The following is a 20,644-nucleotide window of genomic DNA, read 5'->3' as shown; positions in this document are numbered from 1 at the left end:
ATGTTATTTTTGCATTCTCAGATGGCGCCGTTGTCCATTCCGTTGTTATGGTTTCACAAGGATATTCAAGGTCTGTTGAGATAGGAGATTAAATTCAGTTACGTCAAAAAAGCTGATCGTTTGTCCAGACTTACTGATTTCTTCCCTCGCACCTCTGGCTTTCTGGACTTGCGGTACTGACACGAAATATCAAATACTGTCAGAAAATACTGAGCATCCTCGCTGTCCTTTCAAATATATTCCTTCGCATTCATTATTCGACATCTTCTCCAAACTAGGCAACATCAACTGCAAGTTACATTTCACAGTTCAATTTGATTGCAACTCACCATTATTGCATAGGTATAGAGCTGCAGGCAATTGGGTTATTTGCAGTCTGAATAAGGGCCCCGATCCGAAACAAGTCACAGACTGCTGGAGAAATCCAGCGGGCCAGGCATCATCTCCTTAGAACATGGATTAGTGACGTATTGGGTCTGAAGAAGCGTCGCTATCCAAAATGTCACCTATCCAGGTCCTGAAACTGAGAGGAGAATGTAGAGGACACATCTGCTGAACACATTGTTGGCCCACCCCCTCTTCCCCTACCAACGAAGGTGCAAATGGTCCAACCAGTATCTGGACATTCACTTACACGTGGGCCAAACACAAAGTCCCGGTGTAACTCGACAGAGAAGGGAATGGGCAAGAGACGTTTCTGACCAGGGCCTTTCTTCAGACTATTTGGGGTTGGGTGCGGATAGCTGGAAGAGAGTTGGGATTGGAGCGTGGGGTGGTGTGGGGCTGGTAATGGTGCGGGTGTGGTGGGGTGGGGTGGGTGGGGTGGAGGGGAGCCAAAGCCTCCTCGGAAATCCCACGATCCGTTCTCCCTCACCATGCATGGCCTTGATGTACTGACTTTAGACTTTACTTTAGAGATACAGCGTGGAAACAGGCCCTTCGTTCCACCTACTCTACGCCAACTAGCGAACCCCATACACTAGCACTATCTGACACACACGGGGGACAATATTCATTTTTACAGAAATCTGCACGCTTTGGGGGTGCGGGAGGATACCGGAGAGCACCCGGAGAAAGCCCACACACACAGGGAGAACCGACAAACTCCGCACAGACAGCGCTCGTCGGCCGGATCGAACCCAGGTCTCTGGTGCTGTGAGGCCGCAACTCTACCCATGCGCCACCGTGCCGCCCACAGAGGGAGTGCGGCAGTGTCGGAGGTAATGTTGCCCTGTATTCTCCTCACTACCAGATATCTCCATCCAATTCACTTGAACCTCGTTTATCCCCTTGTCTTTTTCCCCATACCGCACACTGGCATCAAATCCCCCCCGCCCCCTCCTCACCTTCCACCCATCATCCCTCACCCTCTCCAGGTGCACCTGCCACTTACCTGCCCCTGCTGGAGCCTCCCCACCCCCCTCTCTCCTCTTTATACGCCACCTTCCAAACCCAGCAATATATGTGACCATTTCACTGCACATCTCGTATGTGTATGTGACAAATAATCTTGACTTGACTTGACTTGACTTGACTAATTGTCCGCCTCTAATGGCCCAGAAAGACATTGAGTTCAAGACCATAAATGATGGCTTTGACAATCAGTGACATTGGCAAAAGTTCCATTTGACAACGGGAGCAGAAGAATTATCGTGGACTACAACAAGATTAGACTAAAATAAAAATATATATTACTAATGTCGAGATTGCTGTCATCGCAGTCAAGCCCCTCATTGTGTTTCTTCATCCATGTTCCGGAGCCATTTCATTTTTCATACATTTCACTTTAAACAATCGGTGTAGTATAATTGGAGACGATGTTATTTCACTACTGCTTTAAATTAGAACGAGAGAACTGTTAGTGTTTACAAATGGAATGGGCGCCACTACACTTTGATTATATTACTTAGATGAACTTTCAGAAAATAAACTCCCATTTTGTTTATTTCACAATCAACCATGGTCTGAGATAGACAGAAAATGCTGGAGTAACTCAGCGGATCAGGCAGCATCTTTGGAGAAATTGGAATAGGAAACATTTTGGGTCGAGACCCTTCACCAGACCGTGAGTCAGGGAGGGGCAAAATAAAGGCATGGGAAAGTACAGAGCAACACAGAGCCTGCATCAATTAATCATGTGGAGTCCACAATGGTCTATTGTTGGTTGGGGATGAGGTGATGCCGAATGAATGAAAGAGGTGAAGTTAACAAGAGGACTAAGGTGGGGATTGACACAGAGAGAGGGAATGCAAGGGTTACTTGAAGTTAGAGAAATGAATAATCATGCCGTTGTGTTGTAAGCCGCCCAAGTGAAATATGAGTCAGATACATAGGTGATGATTTGTGTGGTACCATGTTATAGACAGGGAGTTTACGTGACTATGTTCCAATACTAGTCATATTATTACAATGTATGCTGAACATTTGCAGCTTTACGTGTCTAGACATTTTTAAACCATCTCTGCAGCGGAAACAGGCAAACTAATACTATTTATCAGAATGTCCAATTCTGAACGTTACTCACCGGGCAAGTAGCTAATGAGAAGTATCAGAATCCACATGGTTTTATCCAAACGACCAGGCCAAAGCTTGTTGTTCAGCTTTTTGGCCTCAGAGCTAAATTATTTCCCAAGACCACAGATATTAATGCAATATAAACGTGGAAGAATGCAACAGGAAACGTGACAGTGGCCGATGAAATATCACACATTAAATTTGAGTAGGTTTAATGCGACGGGGGAAAGGTTTACTAGGAATCTGAGGCATAACATTTTCAAAGAAAGGGTAGTGAGTGCATGGAACGAGCTGCCAGAGGAGGTAGTTGAGGCAGGGACTATCCGTTGGACTGGCACATTGCGAGAACAGGTTTGGAGGGATATGTGCCAAACGCGGGCAGGTGGGACTAGTGTAGCTGGGGCATGTTGGCCGGTGTGAGCAAGTTGGCCGAAGGGCCTGTTTCCACACTGTATCACTCTATGACTGTAAAGTCCTCTCCGTTGCGCTCAGCAAACAAAAAGGAATCCAACTTTAATTGACCGACAGGAAGATGAACGAGGCAGGATTAAGGTGTCATCAGGATTGGTAATGTCTAAGGAAATTAGGGTAATTGAAAGCGATTGCCTGCTTCACCTAGGGCTCTAATCTACATCCCTCGTGCTGCTGATGACAAGTTTCCTTTGATACCCAACATTTTTGGGTGGGTTAAGAACAATCTTTCCAGGCTCACCACACAATTCGCAGGAATCCCCTGTGTTGCTATTCTCCAAACCTGTTAACACGTTAACGCATTGCATCATGTTATATTATTGGATGATTCGTTCAGAGATTTAGCATAGAAGCAAGTTTTTCCGCCCAATCAGTCCGCGCCGACCATCCATCACATGTTCAAACACAAGTGTCTACACACTTCCTTAACACTCTGGGCAATTTACAGAGGGCAATTAGTTTACAAACTCGCAAGTCTTTTGGATGTAGCAGGAAACCGGAAGACCCGGGCAAAACCAACGTGGTCACAGAGAGAACGTGCAAACTCCACACGGACAGAACCCGAGGTCAGCTCGAACTCGGGTCTCTCTCCTCTGTAAGCCTGTAGCTCTGCTAGTTGTACCACTGTGCCACCCATCAAAATATGAAAAACATATATTTTTTAAATTGTCAATTACACATTGTGAAATTCAAACTGAGGGTCAGTCTCTGTCAATGATCTCACAGTCGTTTCACAATCTAGCTTCCACAAATCTTGTTCCACATTTCTGTTCTGAGAACATGTTGTTCCTCATTTCACCATTGACTATAAGCCCCTCACTTGGATTGGTGTTATCCATTGCTGCCAAGATTTTAATTCGTAATTATATTTTGGAGTAGACTGTCAAATAAATTCCTCTATTTATTGACCGCATTTACATTTCTTTACTGTATTTATGTGTTTCCTATCAGCCACACATCATTTTGTTTGAGGAAACAGAAATGTGAAACTCTTCCGGCCAGATGTTTTGTGCAGGCTCGGCCTAGTCTCATGATCAACCTTCCTGCTGCCTATTTCCTATTCTATGAATCTTTACAGAGTGCTTGCTCGGCTTGAGAAGTAAGGGCTGGGGGACAAATTTTGAGTATTAGATAAATCTTGTCAGTGAGCATTATGTTGGCACTCTCGTGCTTAAATGGACTCTGATATCTTTATGCATTCTCTATTGACTGCGTTTGACAGCACTGGGCCTGTGCTCGCTAGAGTTTAGAAGGTTGAGGGGGAACCTTAAAGAATAATGAAAAGCATAGAGTGGATGTGGAAAGGATGTTTCCATTGGTCATAGCCTCAGGAATTAAAGGGTGCTCTTTTAAAAAGGAGATGAGGAGGAACTTCTTAAGTCAGATGGTAGTTAATCTGTGGAATTACTATGATTGTCCAAATGTTTCACCTCTAGGCCTGTACATTGTATTTATATCAATGATATCGAACAATCAGATAATACAAATGCAACATATACTCCAAGAGACGTAAAGGGTCTAATTGGAGATCAGGAATAGTGCTTTTAATTATTTTTTTTGGTATTGATAGATCATCATTCCCAGTAATAATCAGAAGAGGTAAATTACTGTACCTGTATAGGTTGCACCTTTCTGTACGTTTAAAGATACACTGTTCCATCATTATTCCAGGTCCTGTTTTCCAGTGAATCAACCTAGCTGCTTGTTTCTTACAGAACGTTGCAGGTGCACCGAGAGGAACACACAAAAACATGAAAAAGGGAAGTTGTTGGATAGGAATTGATAAAGTAGAAAATATTTATTGTAAATTCAAGAAAGGAAGACATAAACTTGCAGATTAAAAAAATGCAGTTTTGGATTCGAAGATACTGGTTTGGTGACAATAGGGATTTATTATTGTATTGTGTACCATTTGATTCAAGGCGAAAGGATGCAATCAGTCCAGGACATGGACAATAACTGAGTTGTGACTTAGTGCAGTGCAGTTTCTTTAATATTCATCACCAAACAAGTTAATTGAGGAACTCAGCGTCTCAGGCATTTCGCGTCAGGACACTTCTCCAAATCTGATTCAACATAAATGGAGGACATCAGAATTGATCTAAAATTAAGAAATTAAATAAATTAGAAATAACGGCTTGGCGAGTTCTGCGCCAGTGATCCCACAATTGATTATGGGTTCAAATCCTACCATAACAGAAGAATATTTGATCTTCTGGCTATGAAATAAACCCGGAATTTACAACAACAAAAAACTAGTGGAGAAACAAGGCCCTGTAGACGATAGAATCAGGCGTTCACACAAAGTACTGGATAGTCCGACCCGAAACGTTGCTATACCCATATTCTCTAGCCCTGACCCGCTGAATTACTCCAGTACCTTGTGTTCAATTTAAAATAAGTTATCAGTAATAATGACCATGTATAAATCTGATTTTAAATATATATATTTTGATTAACTGAGGAAGCACAGTGGCGCAGTGATAGAGCGGTAGCGGTGCAGCGCCAGAGACGCAGGTTCGATCCTGAACTCGGTTACTATCCGTGTGGAGTGTGTACGTTCTCCCTATTACCACAGACTCGGTGGGCCGAAGGGTCTCTTTCCGCTCTGTATCAGTGTGTATCTGTATCAGTCACCCAGTTGTTACTCAAATCTAAATTTACTGGTGCTGCTGAGACGAGGAAGTCGACAGTAGCAAGCCTGGGCGGAAAACCACAGACTCAATCAGTCTGAACTTTAAGTTCTTAAATTATAGCAAGTATTTGTTAACAAAAAAAAACTATGTTCATTTTCTGGAACAGTTATAAAATAGTAAATACTGTTAAGATGTCTGCTGGCTGCAATGGGCGATAAAAACGTACGCAAGTCAAGTGACCCTGAAAAGTTTAAATGTAAAATCATACAAAGGCCATAGAAAGGAACTGCAAGTGCTGGTATATTCCGAAGATAGACACAAACTGCTGGAGTAACTTAGCGGGTCTGGCAGCATTTCTGGAGAAAAAAAAGATGGGTGGAATTTCAGGGTCTTTCTGCGGTTGGGCAACATATAAACAAGTGTAAAAACGCACACCTCTAGATTCAGTGACAAATTCTTCCGAGCTGTGACTGAGCCATCCCACCTCGACTAGTGAGTAGTCATGAACTACTATCTATTGCATTGGAGACCCTCTCACTATCTTAGATTGGACTTCACTGGCTGTATCTAAATCTTATTCCCGTAATTCTCTTTGTCATGTACCTATACACTGTGGATGGCTCGATTGTAATCATGCATTGTCTTTCCGCTGACTGCACCTCGGTAAACTACACTAAAATTCAACTCAACTATCTTCATGTAAATTGTGTTGGAAAAATGCCTCCAACACCAGAAATGTAAATGATCATAATCATAATCTCCTGCATTTTTCGTCTACTTTCCAGCATTTGCAGTTCCTTCTTAAACATAATCGTAATCATAATGCCATACATGGAAATGATGTCCATGGTCAAAGCTAACCTTGTTGTTGACAATTGAGGAAGTGTCGAAACACACAGTCAGTTAAAGTCTGCGGTCTGCAATCAGCCGTGTTTCTTTACCCGTCTATTCCACTGTGGCGAATTTGCACCCGCAGTGAGGCATGTGTGGGGTGTTGCGGCATCTCCTTACAATCTGTAGATCAGCCCGACCTTGATAAACCCGACTGGCCCAGACTGTGCATGGTATGAATGGAGGTGTCCCCCAAACCAGCGGACAGACGCGAGTGTCGAGGCCTAGGTAGAATGGATGTGGGGAGTATAACAGTTTGTCAGCACTGGGCCTGCACTCGCTGGAGATTTGAACAATTGACCTTATTGAAAATTCCCGAAAGGCCTGGATAGAGTGGATGTAGAGAGGATGTTTCCACTAGTGGGAGAGTGCAGGACCAGGGGACACAGCCTCAGAATAAAGAAACTCCTTTTAGAATGGAGATGAGGAGGAACTTCTTTAGCTAGAGCGTGGTGAACCTGTGGAATTCAATATCACAGACGCCGGTGGAGGCCAAGTCATTGGGTATTGTTAAGGCGGCTAGTGATAAATTCTTGATTAGTTCGGGTATCAGGGGTTATGGGGAGAAAGCAGCAAAATGGGGTTGAGAATGAAAAAATAGATCAGCCATGATCGAATGACTCGATGGGCCGAATGCCCTATTTATGGTCCCATGTCTTGTGGTCCTGTTTATTTCGCGAGAGACACAAGAGGCCAAATATATTAGGAACTGAGGGGAAAAAAAGAGTAACTACGCGGGCAGGTAACAGCCATGAGTATAATGGGTGGAACACATTTCAGGTCGTAACCCTTCCTCTTCAAGAAGGATTCCGAACCGAAAAGTCATCTGTCCATTTCTCTTCACAGCTGCTGTCTGGCCTTCTCTGTTCGTCCAGCATTTTATTTTATTTTTGCTTCCGTTTATTAATATCAATGTGGGGTTGAAGGCCTCAGACGGTTCGGCCCATGAGTTGCCTCTTGTACTAGATCATGCCCACCACCCCTGACACGCTGGCTGCATGAGAAACACGCACGCAGCATGTTTGGTGGAGAGACTTTCACCATGAATGGACACAACCTGGAGAGGAGGCGGAGCCTGTTGTCATGGGCGAGACTTATTATAATATGAGAAGGCTTGTATTGGTTGGCATGTCACTAGCAGCCGACTGTTTCAGCGTGGAAACCTCGAAACACAACTACCTTCTCTTGTCGTAGTTGGGTAGCCGCGAATATGTCGGATCTTTCCAGGCGAGGCAGAACGTGCCCTAACCTTGGTACCAGACGCACGAATTACCGCACCTGAAGCAAGCCCGGCACACAACGTGTGTGTAATGTGCGGGGAATCGCTGGTCGGCGTGGACTCGGTGGGCCGAAGGCCAGGTTTCCGCGCTGCATATCTAAACTAAACCAAACCGAACATTTTCCGACAGGCAATGCAAATGCAAAGAGATGAATTTGCAAAATTGAGCTGAGAGGGTGTCAAGTGCATACGTGTGATATTTATATTCGGCGTACTGCGGGTTCACAACCCAGCTTCCTGCTTCCTTCTTCCCCATTCATCTTACACGGACTGAGCGACGGACACGCGTTGTACTGGTCTCCGTGAAGAGAACAATGTGGATTCCAATTCTTATCGTTTGTTCTCTACCCGGTGAGTGACAGAGATAGAGCTGAGCCTTCTGATAACCAGTGTTAGTTTTCACAGCAGAGATGGCCGACATATATGGAGGGTAAATGTATAAAATACCCAGCGAATGTAACTGAACTGTATTGACATGCATTCTCGTATCAACACTGTTCTACGGCAGGGCACGGTGGGTCCGTGGTAGAGTTGCTGCTTTGCAATCACCAAAGACCCGGGTTCGATTCTAATTGTCCCGCGGGTGTGTAGAACTGGTAATGTGCGGGGATCGCTGGTCGGGCGCCTATTCCGTCGGCCGAAGTTCGTGTTTACGCGCTGTATCTCTAAACTAAACTAAGAAATCATTGCCAATGTACCTTCAACTCGTAATTGTGAATGTAATGGGAGGTCGATTTGCTTTGGCAGAAGTGTATTATTTTTGCTTGGCTCGACGTGCGGTGATAAGTCACGTTTCGGTGAAATCAGATGATACTTTCCAAGCAGGTCAAAAACTCAGTAAAACTCATAGCAAAGGGACAGTTCCAGAGTGCAGAATTCCGCATTGTCGTAAAATCAGCAGGCCTACAAGATTATTAAAGATAATGTCGGTAGATCAACAAGAGGCGGTGACTTACAAGTAGAACGGATTTTTTAATAGAGGGGTTGTACCGGATTTATAAAAATAGTGTGGGAGTGATGCGTCTCTGGGTAGGCCACGTTATGGAGGCGGGACCCTTCTTTAGACTGATTGTAGTGGAGGGGAGAAAGCTGGAGGAGAGGTGGGTGCTGGATAAAACCAAGCAGGTGATAGGCAGATACAAATGAGGAAGGTTGTTTGGCAGTGGGTGGATGAAAAGGAAACAAATATCTGTGAGATAAGGAGAGAAGTGGGCGTGAATTGTGAAGCCAGAGGAAGGGAATACAGGAGGAAGTTAGGGGGGGGGGGGGGGGGGGGGGGGGGGGGGGGGGGGGGGGGGGTACTGGGAGGAACCAATATGCACCGTTATGGCACTTAGGACTGAGATCAGAAAAAAACATTTTCACCCAGAGAGTTGTGAATCTGTGGAATTCTCTGTCAGTGGTTGTTCTCAAGGCAGTGGCTGTTTTCAAGAGAGAATTAGATTTAGCTTGAAGGCCTAATGCAATCAAGGGATATGGTTAAAAAAAAAGCTGGAACGTGGATACTTATTTTAGATGCTCAGCCATGATCATATTGCAGGGAAGGTGAGGGAGCGGGGGGAGTGGAGAGGGGGGAGCGAGCGCTGTTCATTAGTTGCCCTAAATTAGTCCCTCCTAGGACCATCACCCGAAAAGTCGCCACACTCCCGCGCAAGTAGAAGTAACATCAAAGTGCAAACGCGCCCCTATACTTTTGTCATAGATCTAGTTACTGCACTTCTGTTCTCACTGAAAGCAGAACGTAAATTACGCTTTAAATTCTCAAATAGACAACACGGCAGTTTTTTTTAAATAATTTAGCCGTTATTTTTTTAGTTCTCTAATCCTCGTGGGTAGAGTGTTGGTCAACGGCGCTGTCGCAATAAGTAACCATTTACTTCTCATTTCGTTTTGCCTCTGTTGTGCTTTTGTCTAATTCAGCAAGACCCAGCCTTAATCCTGAAGCTGTTGTGACACCGATTGTGAGTGAGAGGGGATCACTATCCAGAATCCCATATATTTTCCTGGACGTATTTTCTCACTCGGTCATTAAAGCGAGCCATTTAGTTGGTAGCTGAAGTGATGAATTTGCTGAATATTGTACTCTGCGGTCTCCTTCCATTCACAACTGCGAGATCCTCTGGGAAGTCACCAACCGACACTAAGGCCGGGAGATGCCGCTCCCAGCAGCGTGACGAGCGACAGACGATGACACTCCAGCATTGCTGAGGGGACAGAAGAGACAATGTTGGTTTGGAAGATAGACACAGTATACTGGAGTAACTCAGCTAGTCAGACAGCATCTATGGAGCTAAGGGATATGTGCCGTTTAGAGATCTAGACCCTACTACAGACTGAGAGGCAGGGGAAAGGGAAACGAGAGATATAGACGGTTGTGTAGGGAGATATAGAACATATGAATGAAAGATATGTAAACAAGTAACAATGGTAAAGGAAACAGGCCATTGCTGTGCGGTAAGTGAGAACTAGTTACAGACAATGAGATTCAACAAGAAGCTGGTGCAACTTGGGTGGGGGAGGGATGGACAGAGGGGTGATGTAAGGTTTACTTGAAGTTAGAGATATCAATATTCATACCATTGAGGTGTAATTTGCCGACGGGAAATATGAGATGTTGTTTCCTACCACTAGGTTGGAGATGGCAGAGACGCTTCCAATTGAAACGAGGGCAAGTCCAATCAGTGATGGATGATCTGGTCCAGTGTTGGTGTGGAGATGAATGTTGTCCAACACACCCCTCATCATTCCGAATGTTCGGCTGATTTCTCCTGTTCATTTTCAGAAGATTTGACCTCTCAGTTTCAGGTGCGGTGTGGGGGAAGAAACATGTAGACGGAGTTGTGGGAAGAGCGATCACAATCGATTGTCACTATGAAGCAGCGTACCGCTCACACACAAAATACTGGTGTCAAGGGTGGACCCACCAGTGTAGAGTTTTATTGGAAACAAATGGGCAACAAGGACGGAGTGGAAGAGCGTCAATCACAGATAACCCGACACGAGGAATATTTACTGTGACTGTGGAGGATCTTCGCTCTGGAGAAACAGGATGGTACAGCTGTGGAATTACTGCATCTGGCTACGATCCATTGTTTAACGTTTATCTCCAAGTATCTGCCGGTACGTTTCACAGCAATTGACTTGACGTCTCCACTGAAATGCCTGATCCACGTTTTCTCCGGGAAGGGTCAGGGTAGCACCGATATCCCGAGGCTCCGCAGCAGTGCAGAGACCTGCGGGGAGCGGGCGGGGGTCGGGAAACCCTACTCATGTTGCTCTCACCCAGTGCGTGCTCTGTCCCACTGAGCGGCCACCCACTTCAAGTGGGATGCTCAACACATTCCCCTGCCTCTGAACTGTGTGAAATGTCACCCTGTCAGAGGTTTGCATTCCGACTCAAACTAATAATCCGACGGGAACAGATCAGTGAGAAACAATTGGTCTGGTCTGAATACCTGAAGAATCATAAACAGGGAATCAGTCCCGTGAGTTCAACAGACTGCGTTCAGTCCTCCTGGGGCAAGGGCCAGTCACTCCCTCCCCACCCAGCGGTCTCTCTCTCTCTCTCTCCCTCTGTCCCGTCAATGCGCCCCCACCCCCATCAGCCACTTACCACTGACCACCCCCCGCCCCCCCCCAACAATTCGCTTAATCCAAGCACAACTATAGCCTCTCTCTAGAGCCACCGAACATTGGACAGGTGTACGACACGTGAACAAAACCATAAGTGCTGGAAGAACTTAGCGGGTCAGGTAGCATCTGTGGAGAGAATGGACAAAACCAACTCGAGTCGTGACCCTCCTTCAGGCAGACAGAATAAGGGAGGAGAAAGCTGGAATTGAGAGATGGGAACGGCACCAAACCTGGCGAGAGAGAGAGAGAGAGAGAGAGAGAGAGAGAGAGAGAGAGAGAGAGAGAGAGAGAGAGAGAGAGAGTGAGAGAGAGAGAGAGTGAGAGAGAGACAGACAGACAGACAGAGAGAGAGACAGACAGACAGACAGACAGACAGAGACAGACAGACAGACAGACAGACAGACAGACAGACAGACAGATAGACAGACAGACAGACAGACAGACAGACAGACAGACATACAGATAGATAGATAGATAGATATATAGATAGATAGATAGATAGATAGATAGATAGATAGATAGATAGATAGATAGATAGATAGATACAAATGAAGGGGTTGAAGGATGATGGAAGGATGGCGAGGATAGGGTGGGAGTTGCATGGGGGTGGGGCGATAGTGAGGTATTATTTGAAATCCGTGAATACAATGTTCATACCGTTGCGTTGTCGGATTGTCAAGGGGAATATAAGGTGCTATTTCTCTTTCAAAATAGTTTTGGCAATGGAGGAACCCAAGGACATAAAGGGTGGAATGGGATTGGGAAGGGGACTTAAATGATTAGCAACCAGGATGTCCAGGCTCGCTTGTGTAAAGGCCGAGGTCATATTGCGAGCACCGAAGTTCGCGAGGTTCGCGTGTACCTCTTCACAAGTCGAGGTACAAGAGTGCCAGAATGGGTGAGTCGTTTATATTCAGTTGTTGACTTTGTATCCATTGTTTGCTCCTTTCCCACAGAACCTGTGTCTGTTCCTGTGCTTGGATTACTATCACCAGCCAGTGTCTCCTGTGTCGGAGGCTCAGTGACAGTGTCCTGTAAGTCTGAGCGGGGATCTCTTCCCATTCGCTACACCTGGTATGAAACTACCTTAAAGATCTCAAATAACAACAACCTGGATCTACGTTGTCAATACTTCAAACAACAAAGCCATAAATATTACTGCAAAGCCTCAAATAATCGTGGGACAGAGTCCAGTGAAATGGTTACTGTGGCAGTGTCCAACACCGGAGAGAATTGCAGTTATGTGGTGCATTTCGGTAACAATGGTAAGTGCTGGAGGGTATGTCTGAATCGTCAGTTTGATTCCTGGGATGTTTTGGTGTTACGGGAAACGATGGATTGGGATGATTTTGAGGGCCTCACATGATTCTGAGAGGAAATACATGACGAGAGCAACTCCAGAGCCAATAAAATAATGGGAGACCCTTCTACCCCTTAAACGGACTGTTCCAGCTGCTACGGTCAGGCAAACGCCTCCGTTGCCATGCTGTGAGAACGGAGAGGTTGAGAAGGAGTTTCTTCCCAGAGGCCATTCGAACTGTAAACTCCTATCTCACCAGGGATTAACTTTACTGAACCTTTTTCTTTCCCCCACAATATTTAACATGTAGAAGAATATGTGATTCTGTTTGTAGTTTGTTTGGTTGTTTGTTTGTTTGTCTTTTTGCACAAAGTCCGCGAGCATTGCCACTTTTCATTTCACTGTACATCTCGTATGTGTATGTGACGAATAGACTTGAGTTGACTTGACGTTGAGAGGAATTCTCACAGAATTTGGAAGTTTGTGGTTAGTGTCACAATAAGGATCCATTACTTCTGTCACAGATGAGAAATTATTTTGTAAACTTTCAGACAAATGTTCACCAAATAGCCCCTTTATCCGAAAATTCAAGGTGCTAACATTCTACCTCCAGCCACGCAAGTTTACTTTAGAGATACAGCATAGAAACAGGCCATTCGGCCCATCGGGATAGTGCCAACCAACAACCAGCCGCACACCAGTTCCATCATACACCCTAAGGACAATTAACAGAAGCTAATTAACCTACAAACCTGCACATATTTGGAATGTGGGAAGAAACAAGTGCACCCGGAGAAAACCCACGCGATCACTTGGAGAACGTATAAACTGCATACGGACAGCACATGTACACATGATCGAACCCGGGTCTCTGGCGATGTAAGGCAGCAACTTACCTCTGCGCCACCGTGCCGCCCTCAAAATATAATTCCCATTAGGACATTTCAATATTCTTTGCCAATCGATCAGTTTTCTTGTTACTATGGCAGCTCAGAAAGCCAGATACGAGTGGGCGGGAGCCAGTGACAGTGGACAATTGCTTAATCTGCGCATGCAATGTTTCTCTATCCATTATTTTTATAGTGATTATGGCGATCGAGTGATATAGTTGATAGTGATGTTAATATACTTCATCCAATATGCCCCGGTGTCATGGAGAAATATAGTGTGGAAATAAGCCCTGCAGCCCAACTTGCCGACGCCTATTATCCACACCAGTCCCACCTCCCTGTGTTTGGCGCAAAACTTTCTAAACCTATCCTATCCATGTATCTATCCAGATGTATTTAAACGTCGTGACCGTACTTGCCTCAACTATCTTCTTTGGCAGATCGTTCTATACACCGACCACCATTTGGGCAGAAAAGTTGCCCCCCAGGATCCAATTAACCCCCCTCCCCCCTCCCCCGATCTTAAACCTGTCATCTGGATCACTATTGAAGCTTGGGTCACGTTTCTAGTATAAGCAAGGCTAGCTCCCTGGTTGGAAATTTCCCTTGTGCTAGCACACGAGTAGACATGCTTTGCAGTGCCACCAATCTAAGCAATTTCACCGTCCCAGCGGCATATCTGCGTCCCCGCTACAGAGGGATAGGAATAAAGCAGAAATGATCAGTGAATGCGGGCGACACTCATATTTGGAAACCTCTCTCGTTTGATGCAAAAGACGGCCAATTACACTGAGGAAAAATCTCCTTATACCCGCAGTGAATCAGCCCTTCCCCCAGGTAAAGATCTCCCATCTGCCAAATATGCTCGCTGGCGTGGTTGTCCGGGAAGATCAAGTGAAAGTGAATTTTATTTTTTGTCTTAACAGCACCTGTATATTCTTGTGCAACATCCACAACAGAAAAAATGACGAGCGCATCTTCTGCATTTTCAAATGTAGCCAGCGACCGCCAAAAGGAAAACAGTGAAGTCCATTCCGCAAAAGGGTACGGTGTTTATCATTCGATTAGCCATGCTTCAAGAGAGCAAGATATAAATGGGAGGAGGAATTCCTATTGACTTCAATGGGACCTGACGTTAGACGTCGGTATAACTGAAGCACCAGTACCCCTTGGAAGCCGGCCATACAAAGGCAAAATTGCCTCCCAAATTATGCAGTAATTATTTTGGCATTAAAACGAGACAATCAAGCAGTATTTTTCACCATAGTTCATTAGAATGGAAATGGAATCAATCGGAGCCGCTGATGCTGGTTTGTTGCAAAGATGGTCACTAAATAGTGGAGTTACTCTGCGGATCCGGCAACATATGTGCAGAAAATGTATAGATGTGGCAGCATCAGTATGTATCACTCTGCTGTGCTATGAATGTTGTTGGGAAATGAGATCATGTTCTTCTCGGGTCGTGTTTTGTGCAGTAGTCACAATGACTGCCCCACACTCACCTCACCCAAGGCTGTATTTGCCAAATTCCAACAATGTTTTGTTTGACCTGCTCTGGCGTGGCACCGATGGGGAAGTTCCTGGTGAATGAATGGCAAGGGCTTGGCCCTTGATATCCTTTGTGAGCGCAACCCTGAAAGGTTGGTCAAAGCTTTCACGTCGATCACGGTAAATGGATGAAATGCCCGCATTCTTCAAGGTGCCATCTGTGGTGGCCACATACAGGCACACTATATGCCCTGAAAACATAATGGATGTCTTCTTCTGGATTTGTTGAAGATGTTCGACCATTGTGTTACAGAACAAATGTTGGCCAGGCACTCTGTATATTTCAATTCGCTCCATCTATTCACACGGGTTGGGTTTGATTGGATTTATGAATTTATTTTCTGATTAGATGGCATAACATGCAAAGCAAAACGTTTCACGGTTCCTCTGTACATGTGACAATAACAAACCAAAAACAAAACCCAAACATGATCATAAGCCACCTGCCTTGCATTTCCCACAACCCAACAATGCCGAAATGCATTTACTGGGCTAACCATATTCCAAGGCTCTGCAAGGAGCCGTAGAAATTATAGATGTTTCTTCTCTAACAATAGTTAAAAATCCGCTGTATTCCGAAAATGACTTTCTTTTTCTCTCCAACAGACTTATTTTGATAATTGTTCTCAGTGGCACCGGGGTTCTGCTCATTGTGGTATTCGCTTTCCTACTATTGTATCTAAGGAATAGACACAGGGGTGAGATTCCACGTTTTCTTCATAACTTCAAGCTGTATGTGATAGTTTTTGACCAACTGGGAAGTCATTGGAATTTATTCCAGTCAACCAAGAACCAGAGTTTAGGTGTCCTTGTCTAGCCTAATGGAGCGTTAAAACTATGGAACCGCCACTGCATTTGGGTGACAGTACTGCTTAACTCCACATAGAAAAATAGAAAATAGACAATAGAAAATAGGTGCAGGAATAAGCCTTTCAGCCCTTCAAGCCAGCCCCGCCATTGGAAATGATCATGGCTGATCATACAAAGTCAGTACCCCGTTTCTGATTTCTCCCCACACCCATTAATTCCGTTAGCCCTAGGAGCTAAATCTAATTATTTCACATGACGGGAACTCAGCCTCAATTTGGAGAGGATAAGTTGCATCACAGCTATGAAGTTGGTTTGAAGTGAGATGCTGATAGTTTCTGTTGGAAGAAATTGTAGATGCTGATTTACACCGAAGATAGACACAAAATGCCGGAGTAATTCAACGGGACAGGCAGCATCACCAGAGAGAAGGAATGGGTGACGTTTCGGATGGAGATCCTCCTTCAGACTGAGAATCAGGGGAGAGGGAAACTAGAGATACGGAATGGTACAAAGAGCATGTAAGGCGTGAACAAGAGCAGATCAAAGCAGATGACGCTCATTGAAATAAGAATGTAACTGTATCAGAATGTAACGCATAGATGTTGAAACATGGCCTGTACATTGACATGGTCCTTACAACAATAGCATTGTATATTGCAGAATCCAAGTGCAACACACAACGCAGAGACAGGGCAAATGGAACCCAGGTAAGGACATGAAATATGGATTCATTGAATGTTTAAATCTTTTCAAAATCAGGTTTTAGGGGACTACACAGGACAATCAGCCCCACCAGCCCTCCCCAGTATCCATGCTATACACAAACCTCCAAATACCTCTGTACATGGAAGCACATCAGCATATCCTTGCAATCCTTATTTTCCCTCTTGTGTTTTTCCAGACTTTACTTAAAAGCGTCCATGATATTTTACTTGACTAGTCATTGGAGTGACGTCAATCTTTAATTGCGATTGGCAGCTGCAGAATAAGTTTAGCCTTGTATCTAATGTTAGAGAAAGGCTTTGCTAATTGTTACACAGACGTGCCTCTTGTTCCCAAATATCCATGTGCAATCAGAAAATAAACCTAGTCTGGGAAGCCAGTTGATTGCTCAGTGATCATGATTGTTCATACTTTATTATCTCTTAAACCTGACCCCCTCCTGATATCTTAGCATTCATTATGGTTGTGGATAATGAAGTAGATTTTCAAAGTCTACAGAGAAATTTATGCCAGTTGGAAGAGTGGGCTGAAAGATGGCAGATGGAGTTTAATGCTGATAAGTGTGAGGTGCTACATCTTGGCAGGACAAATCAAAATAGGACGTACATGGTAAATGGTAGGGAATTGAAGAATGCAGGTGAACAGAGGGATCTGGGAATAACTGTGCACAGTTCCATGAATGTGGAATCTCATGTAGATAGGGTGGCGAAGAAAGCTTTTGGTGTGCTGGCCTTTATATCAGAGCATTGAGTATAGAAGTTGGGATGTAATGTTAAAATTGTACAAGGCATTGGTGAGGCCAATTCTGGAGTATGGTGTACAATTTGGTCGCCTAATTATAGGAAGGATGTCAACAAAATAGCGAGAGTACAGAGGAGATTTACTAGAATGTTGCCTGGGTTTCAGCAACTAAGCTACAGAGAAAGGTTGAACAAGTTAGGTCTTTACTCTTTGGAGCGCAGACGGTTAAGGGGGGACTTGATAGAGGTCTTTAAATGCTGAGAGGAATAGATAGAGTTGACGTGGATAAGCGTTTCCCACTGAGAGTAGGGAAGATTCAAACAAGGGGACATGACTTGAGAATTAAGGGACAGAAGTTTAGGGGTAACATGAGGGGGACCTTCTTTACTCAGAGAGTGGTAGCTGTGTGGAATGAGCTTCCAGTTAAGGTGGTGGAGACAGGTTCGTTTTTATCATTTAAAATTAAATTGGATAGTTATATGGACGGGAAAGGAATGGCGGGTTATGGTGTGAGCGCAGGTGTATGGGACTAGGGGAGAATACGTGTTCGGCACGGACTAGAAGGGTCGAGATGGTCTGTTTCCGTGCTGTAATTGTTATATGGTTATATGGTTATTAGCGCTGCTGTGAACAGTGTTTGTGGGGAAACATATACCAATTTACGTGCCACAACTGAACTTGATCACACTTGAACATTTGACAAATTAACTCTGTATTAGTGACCACCAAGTTGAATGATGTTTTTGTCACATTAAATACATTGCGATAGATTTGTCAATTCCTTGCAAATTTTCAATGTTAACAGCAGCCTCTCCGCTTTTTGAAGCTAATTACTGAAGAGAGAATGCCACAATCTTCTGCTCTAAGCATGACAGCAGGAGCAGGGCTATAATAAATATCCCGAAGGAACTTCCATGGCTGAACGATGATGAGGTTTGGTTTGGTTTAGTTTATTGTCACGGTGTGCAGTGTACTAGGTACCGTGAAAATCGTTTCATTCTGTGCTATCCAGTCAGGGGAAAGACTTTTCGTGATTACAAAGTACTCCGTCCACAGATACAAATACAGGATAAAAGGAATAATGTTTAGTGCAGGATAAAGTCTACTAAAGTCCGATTAAAAATAGTTCGAGGGTCCCTAATGAGGTAGACGATAGTTCTGTGATTGTTGATAGGACAGTTCAGTTGCCTGATAATAACTGGGAAGAAACTGTCCCTGAATCTGGAGGGGCGCGTTTTCGCACTTTTGTCCCTCGTCGCAGCCTTTTTTTGGCAATGAATTCAACAGATTCACCACCCATTGACTAAAGAAATGCCTTCTCGTCTCCTTTCTAAAGGTACGTCCTTTTAGTCTGACACCCCCATTAGTGGAAACATCCGCAAACTCGCTGTGTTATTGACTTGGAAGAGTAGACTACGCCTTCCGCCTTCCGCCTTCCGTCAGATTGTAAATTGGATCTTCATTTTTGTTTCTGTTAGGGAATACCAACACGGCGAGAAAGAGCTGCTCGTGTGAATCTGCAGCATTCCCGAGACGACGAGGCAGCTGACCAGTTGGCCAACAATGACAGCGGGATCATGTATGCAGCCGTGCAGTTTCAAAGGCGATCGAGGATGGGACAGTCCGTTACCAACAAAGACGACGTCATCTCACAAGGAAAGCATTCTGTCACCAGTGAGGACAATGTCACCTATGCAAATGTTAACTTACCAAGCCGTACCCGAAAGGGCAATGCCAGGTCCCCTGGCAACCTGCAAGATTCTGCACAGCCAATTTATGCCAGCGTTGTTTCTTAGGGAAACTATTTATTGGAACTGTATTCTTTGCGGCCTTGTCTTCGCTCCTCTGTTTTATCAAGCTCCTGCGGCATAATCTATGCACATGCTAAATTTGGCAAGCTTTCACAAATTTATTCTTTCAAGTTGCATCCCCTTTCCCAATTAGCCCATCATTGGCTAATGTATTCAATTGCCATTATTTTCAATGTCTTCTATCCATACGATAGTTGTCTAGTGGCGATATCCATCCTCACACATATTCCAACCTAATTCCTTTCATTGGTCTGGCTAAAAAGCTGAGATCAAAATCAAAAGTGTTTTATTGTCACATGTCCCATACAGAACAATGAAATTCTTACCTGCAGCAGCATAACAGAATATATAAACATAGGACAATGTAAATAATTTAAACGATAAAAAGTTCAGTGTGTATGTGTAAGTATGTGTGTGATATTTAATATATTATATTATAATATTATCATATATCCGATATCATATATATATTATAAAAAAATAAACGCACACACACACACACACACACACACACACACACACACACACACACACCACACACACACACACACACACACACACACACACACACACACACACACACACACACACACACACACACATATATATACCACACACACACCACACACCACATATATGCATACACTCAAACACACACACACACACACATACAAACACACACACACGAACACACACGAACACACACACACATATATATAAACACACACACATATATATATACACACGCACACACACACGCGCGCATATCCATACACATAAAATAAGCACACAATAATATTGCAAAAAGACAAAATTAATCCCATCCTAGTCTATGTCGGTCAGAGTTTATTTGGAGGTTATTGTGTTTACTAACCTGATGGCTGTCGGGAGGAAGCTGCTCTAAAGCTAGTCATTATAGTTTTCAGGTTCCTGTACCGTCTTCCCGATGGTAGGGTTGAGATGGGTTCGTGGCCATGGTTGTGTGGGCCTCTGATCATGCTGGCTGTCCTTTTGAGGCAGCGATTCCTGTAAATCCCTGCGAGGGTGGGGAGGTGAGAACCATCGACGGAATGGGCAGTATTCACCACTTTTGTCGAATCTGTCTGTGTGGAGTTTGCATGTTCTCCATGTGACCACATGTTACATTATGGTTACTGTATTGATCTCATCCTCAGATGAAAGTATTTCACTGTAGTACCTATCATTTCCATCTGTTCTATCATTTACGTATGAAACCTGTCAATTCAGACTTCTGCACAAATGACAGTAATCTAATTACTGGGTCCTCCAGTTTTCGTCCGCATTAGATTAGATTAGATTAGATTAGATTAGATTGGATTAGATTAGATTAGATTAGATTAGATTAGATTAGATTCAATTTTATTGTCATTGCACAA

The 20,644-nt window shown here is 44.2% G+C and overlaps 1 protein-coding gene across 1 annotated transcript; it reads left to right on the top strand.

Moving 5' to 3' along the window:
- The first annotated feature begins 6,601 nt into the window (after nt 1-6,601).
- On the top strand, nt 6,602-19,684 carry LOC129708882 (uncharacterized). The gene is made up of 7 exons (XM_055654930.1): nt 6,602-8,142; nt 10,591-10,911; nt 12,381-12,689; nt 14,541-14,658; nt 15,769-15,860; nt 16,633-16,679; nt 18,915-19,684. Exons 1-7 carry the CDS (start codon nt 8,106-8,108, stop codon nt 19,230-19,232), a joined length of 1,242 nt encoding a protein of 413 aa, XP_055510905.1. The 5' UTR covers nt 6,602-8,105; the 3' UTR covers nt 19,233-19,684.
- Nucleotides 19,685-20,644: the final 960 nt, after the last annotated feature.

Source organism: Leucoraja erinacea, chromosome 24 (assembly GCF_028641065.1).
Source record: "Leucoraja erinacea ecotype New England chromosome 24, Leri_hhj_1, whole genome shotgun sequence".
NCBI lineage: Eukaryota > Metazoa > Chordata > Chondrichthyes > Rajiformes > Rajidae > Leucoraja > Leucoraja erinaceus.
The sequence above is the reverse complement of the archived record's forward strand: the minus strand, read 5'-3'. Positions and strand labels throughout refer to the sequence as shown.

What these genes read in the sequence shown, in the direction of transcription:
- LOC129708882 (XM_055654930.1), top strand. Translation starts at nt 8,106, where the DNA reads ATGTGGATTCCAATTCTTATCGTTTGTTCTCTACCCG. An exon ending in TATCGTTTGTTCTCTACCCG is followed by an intron (nt 8,143 to 10,590) that starts GTGAGTGACAGA and finishes TTGACCTCTCAG; the next exon opens with TTTCAGGTGCGGTGTGGGGG. An exon ending in GAAGTCCATTCCGCAAAAGG is followed by an intron (nt 14,659 to 15,768) that starts GTACGGTGTTTA and finishes TCTCTCCAACAG; the next exon opens with ACTTATTTTGATAATTGTTC.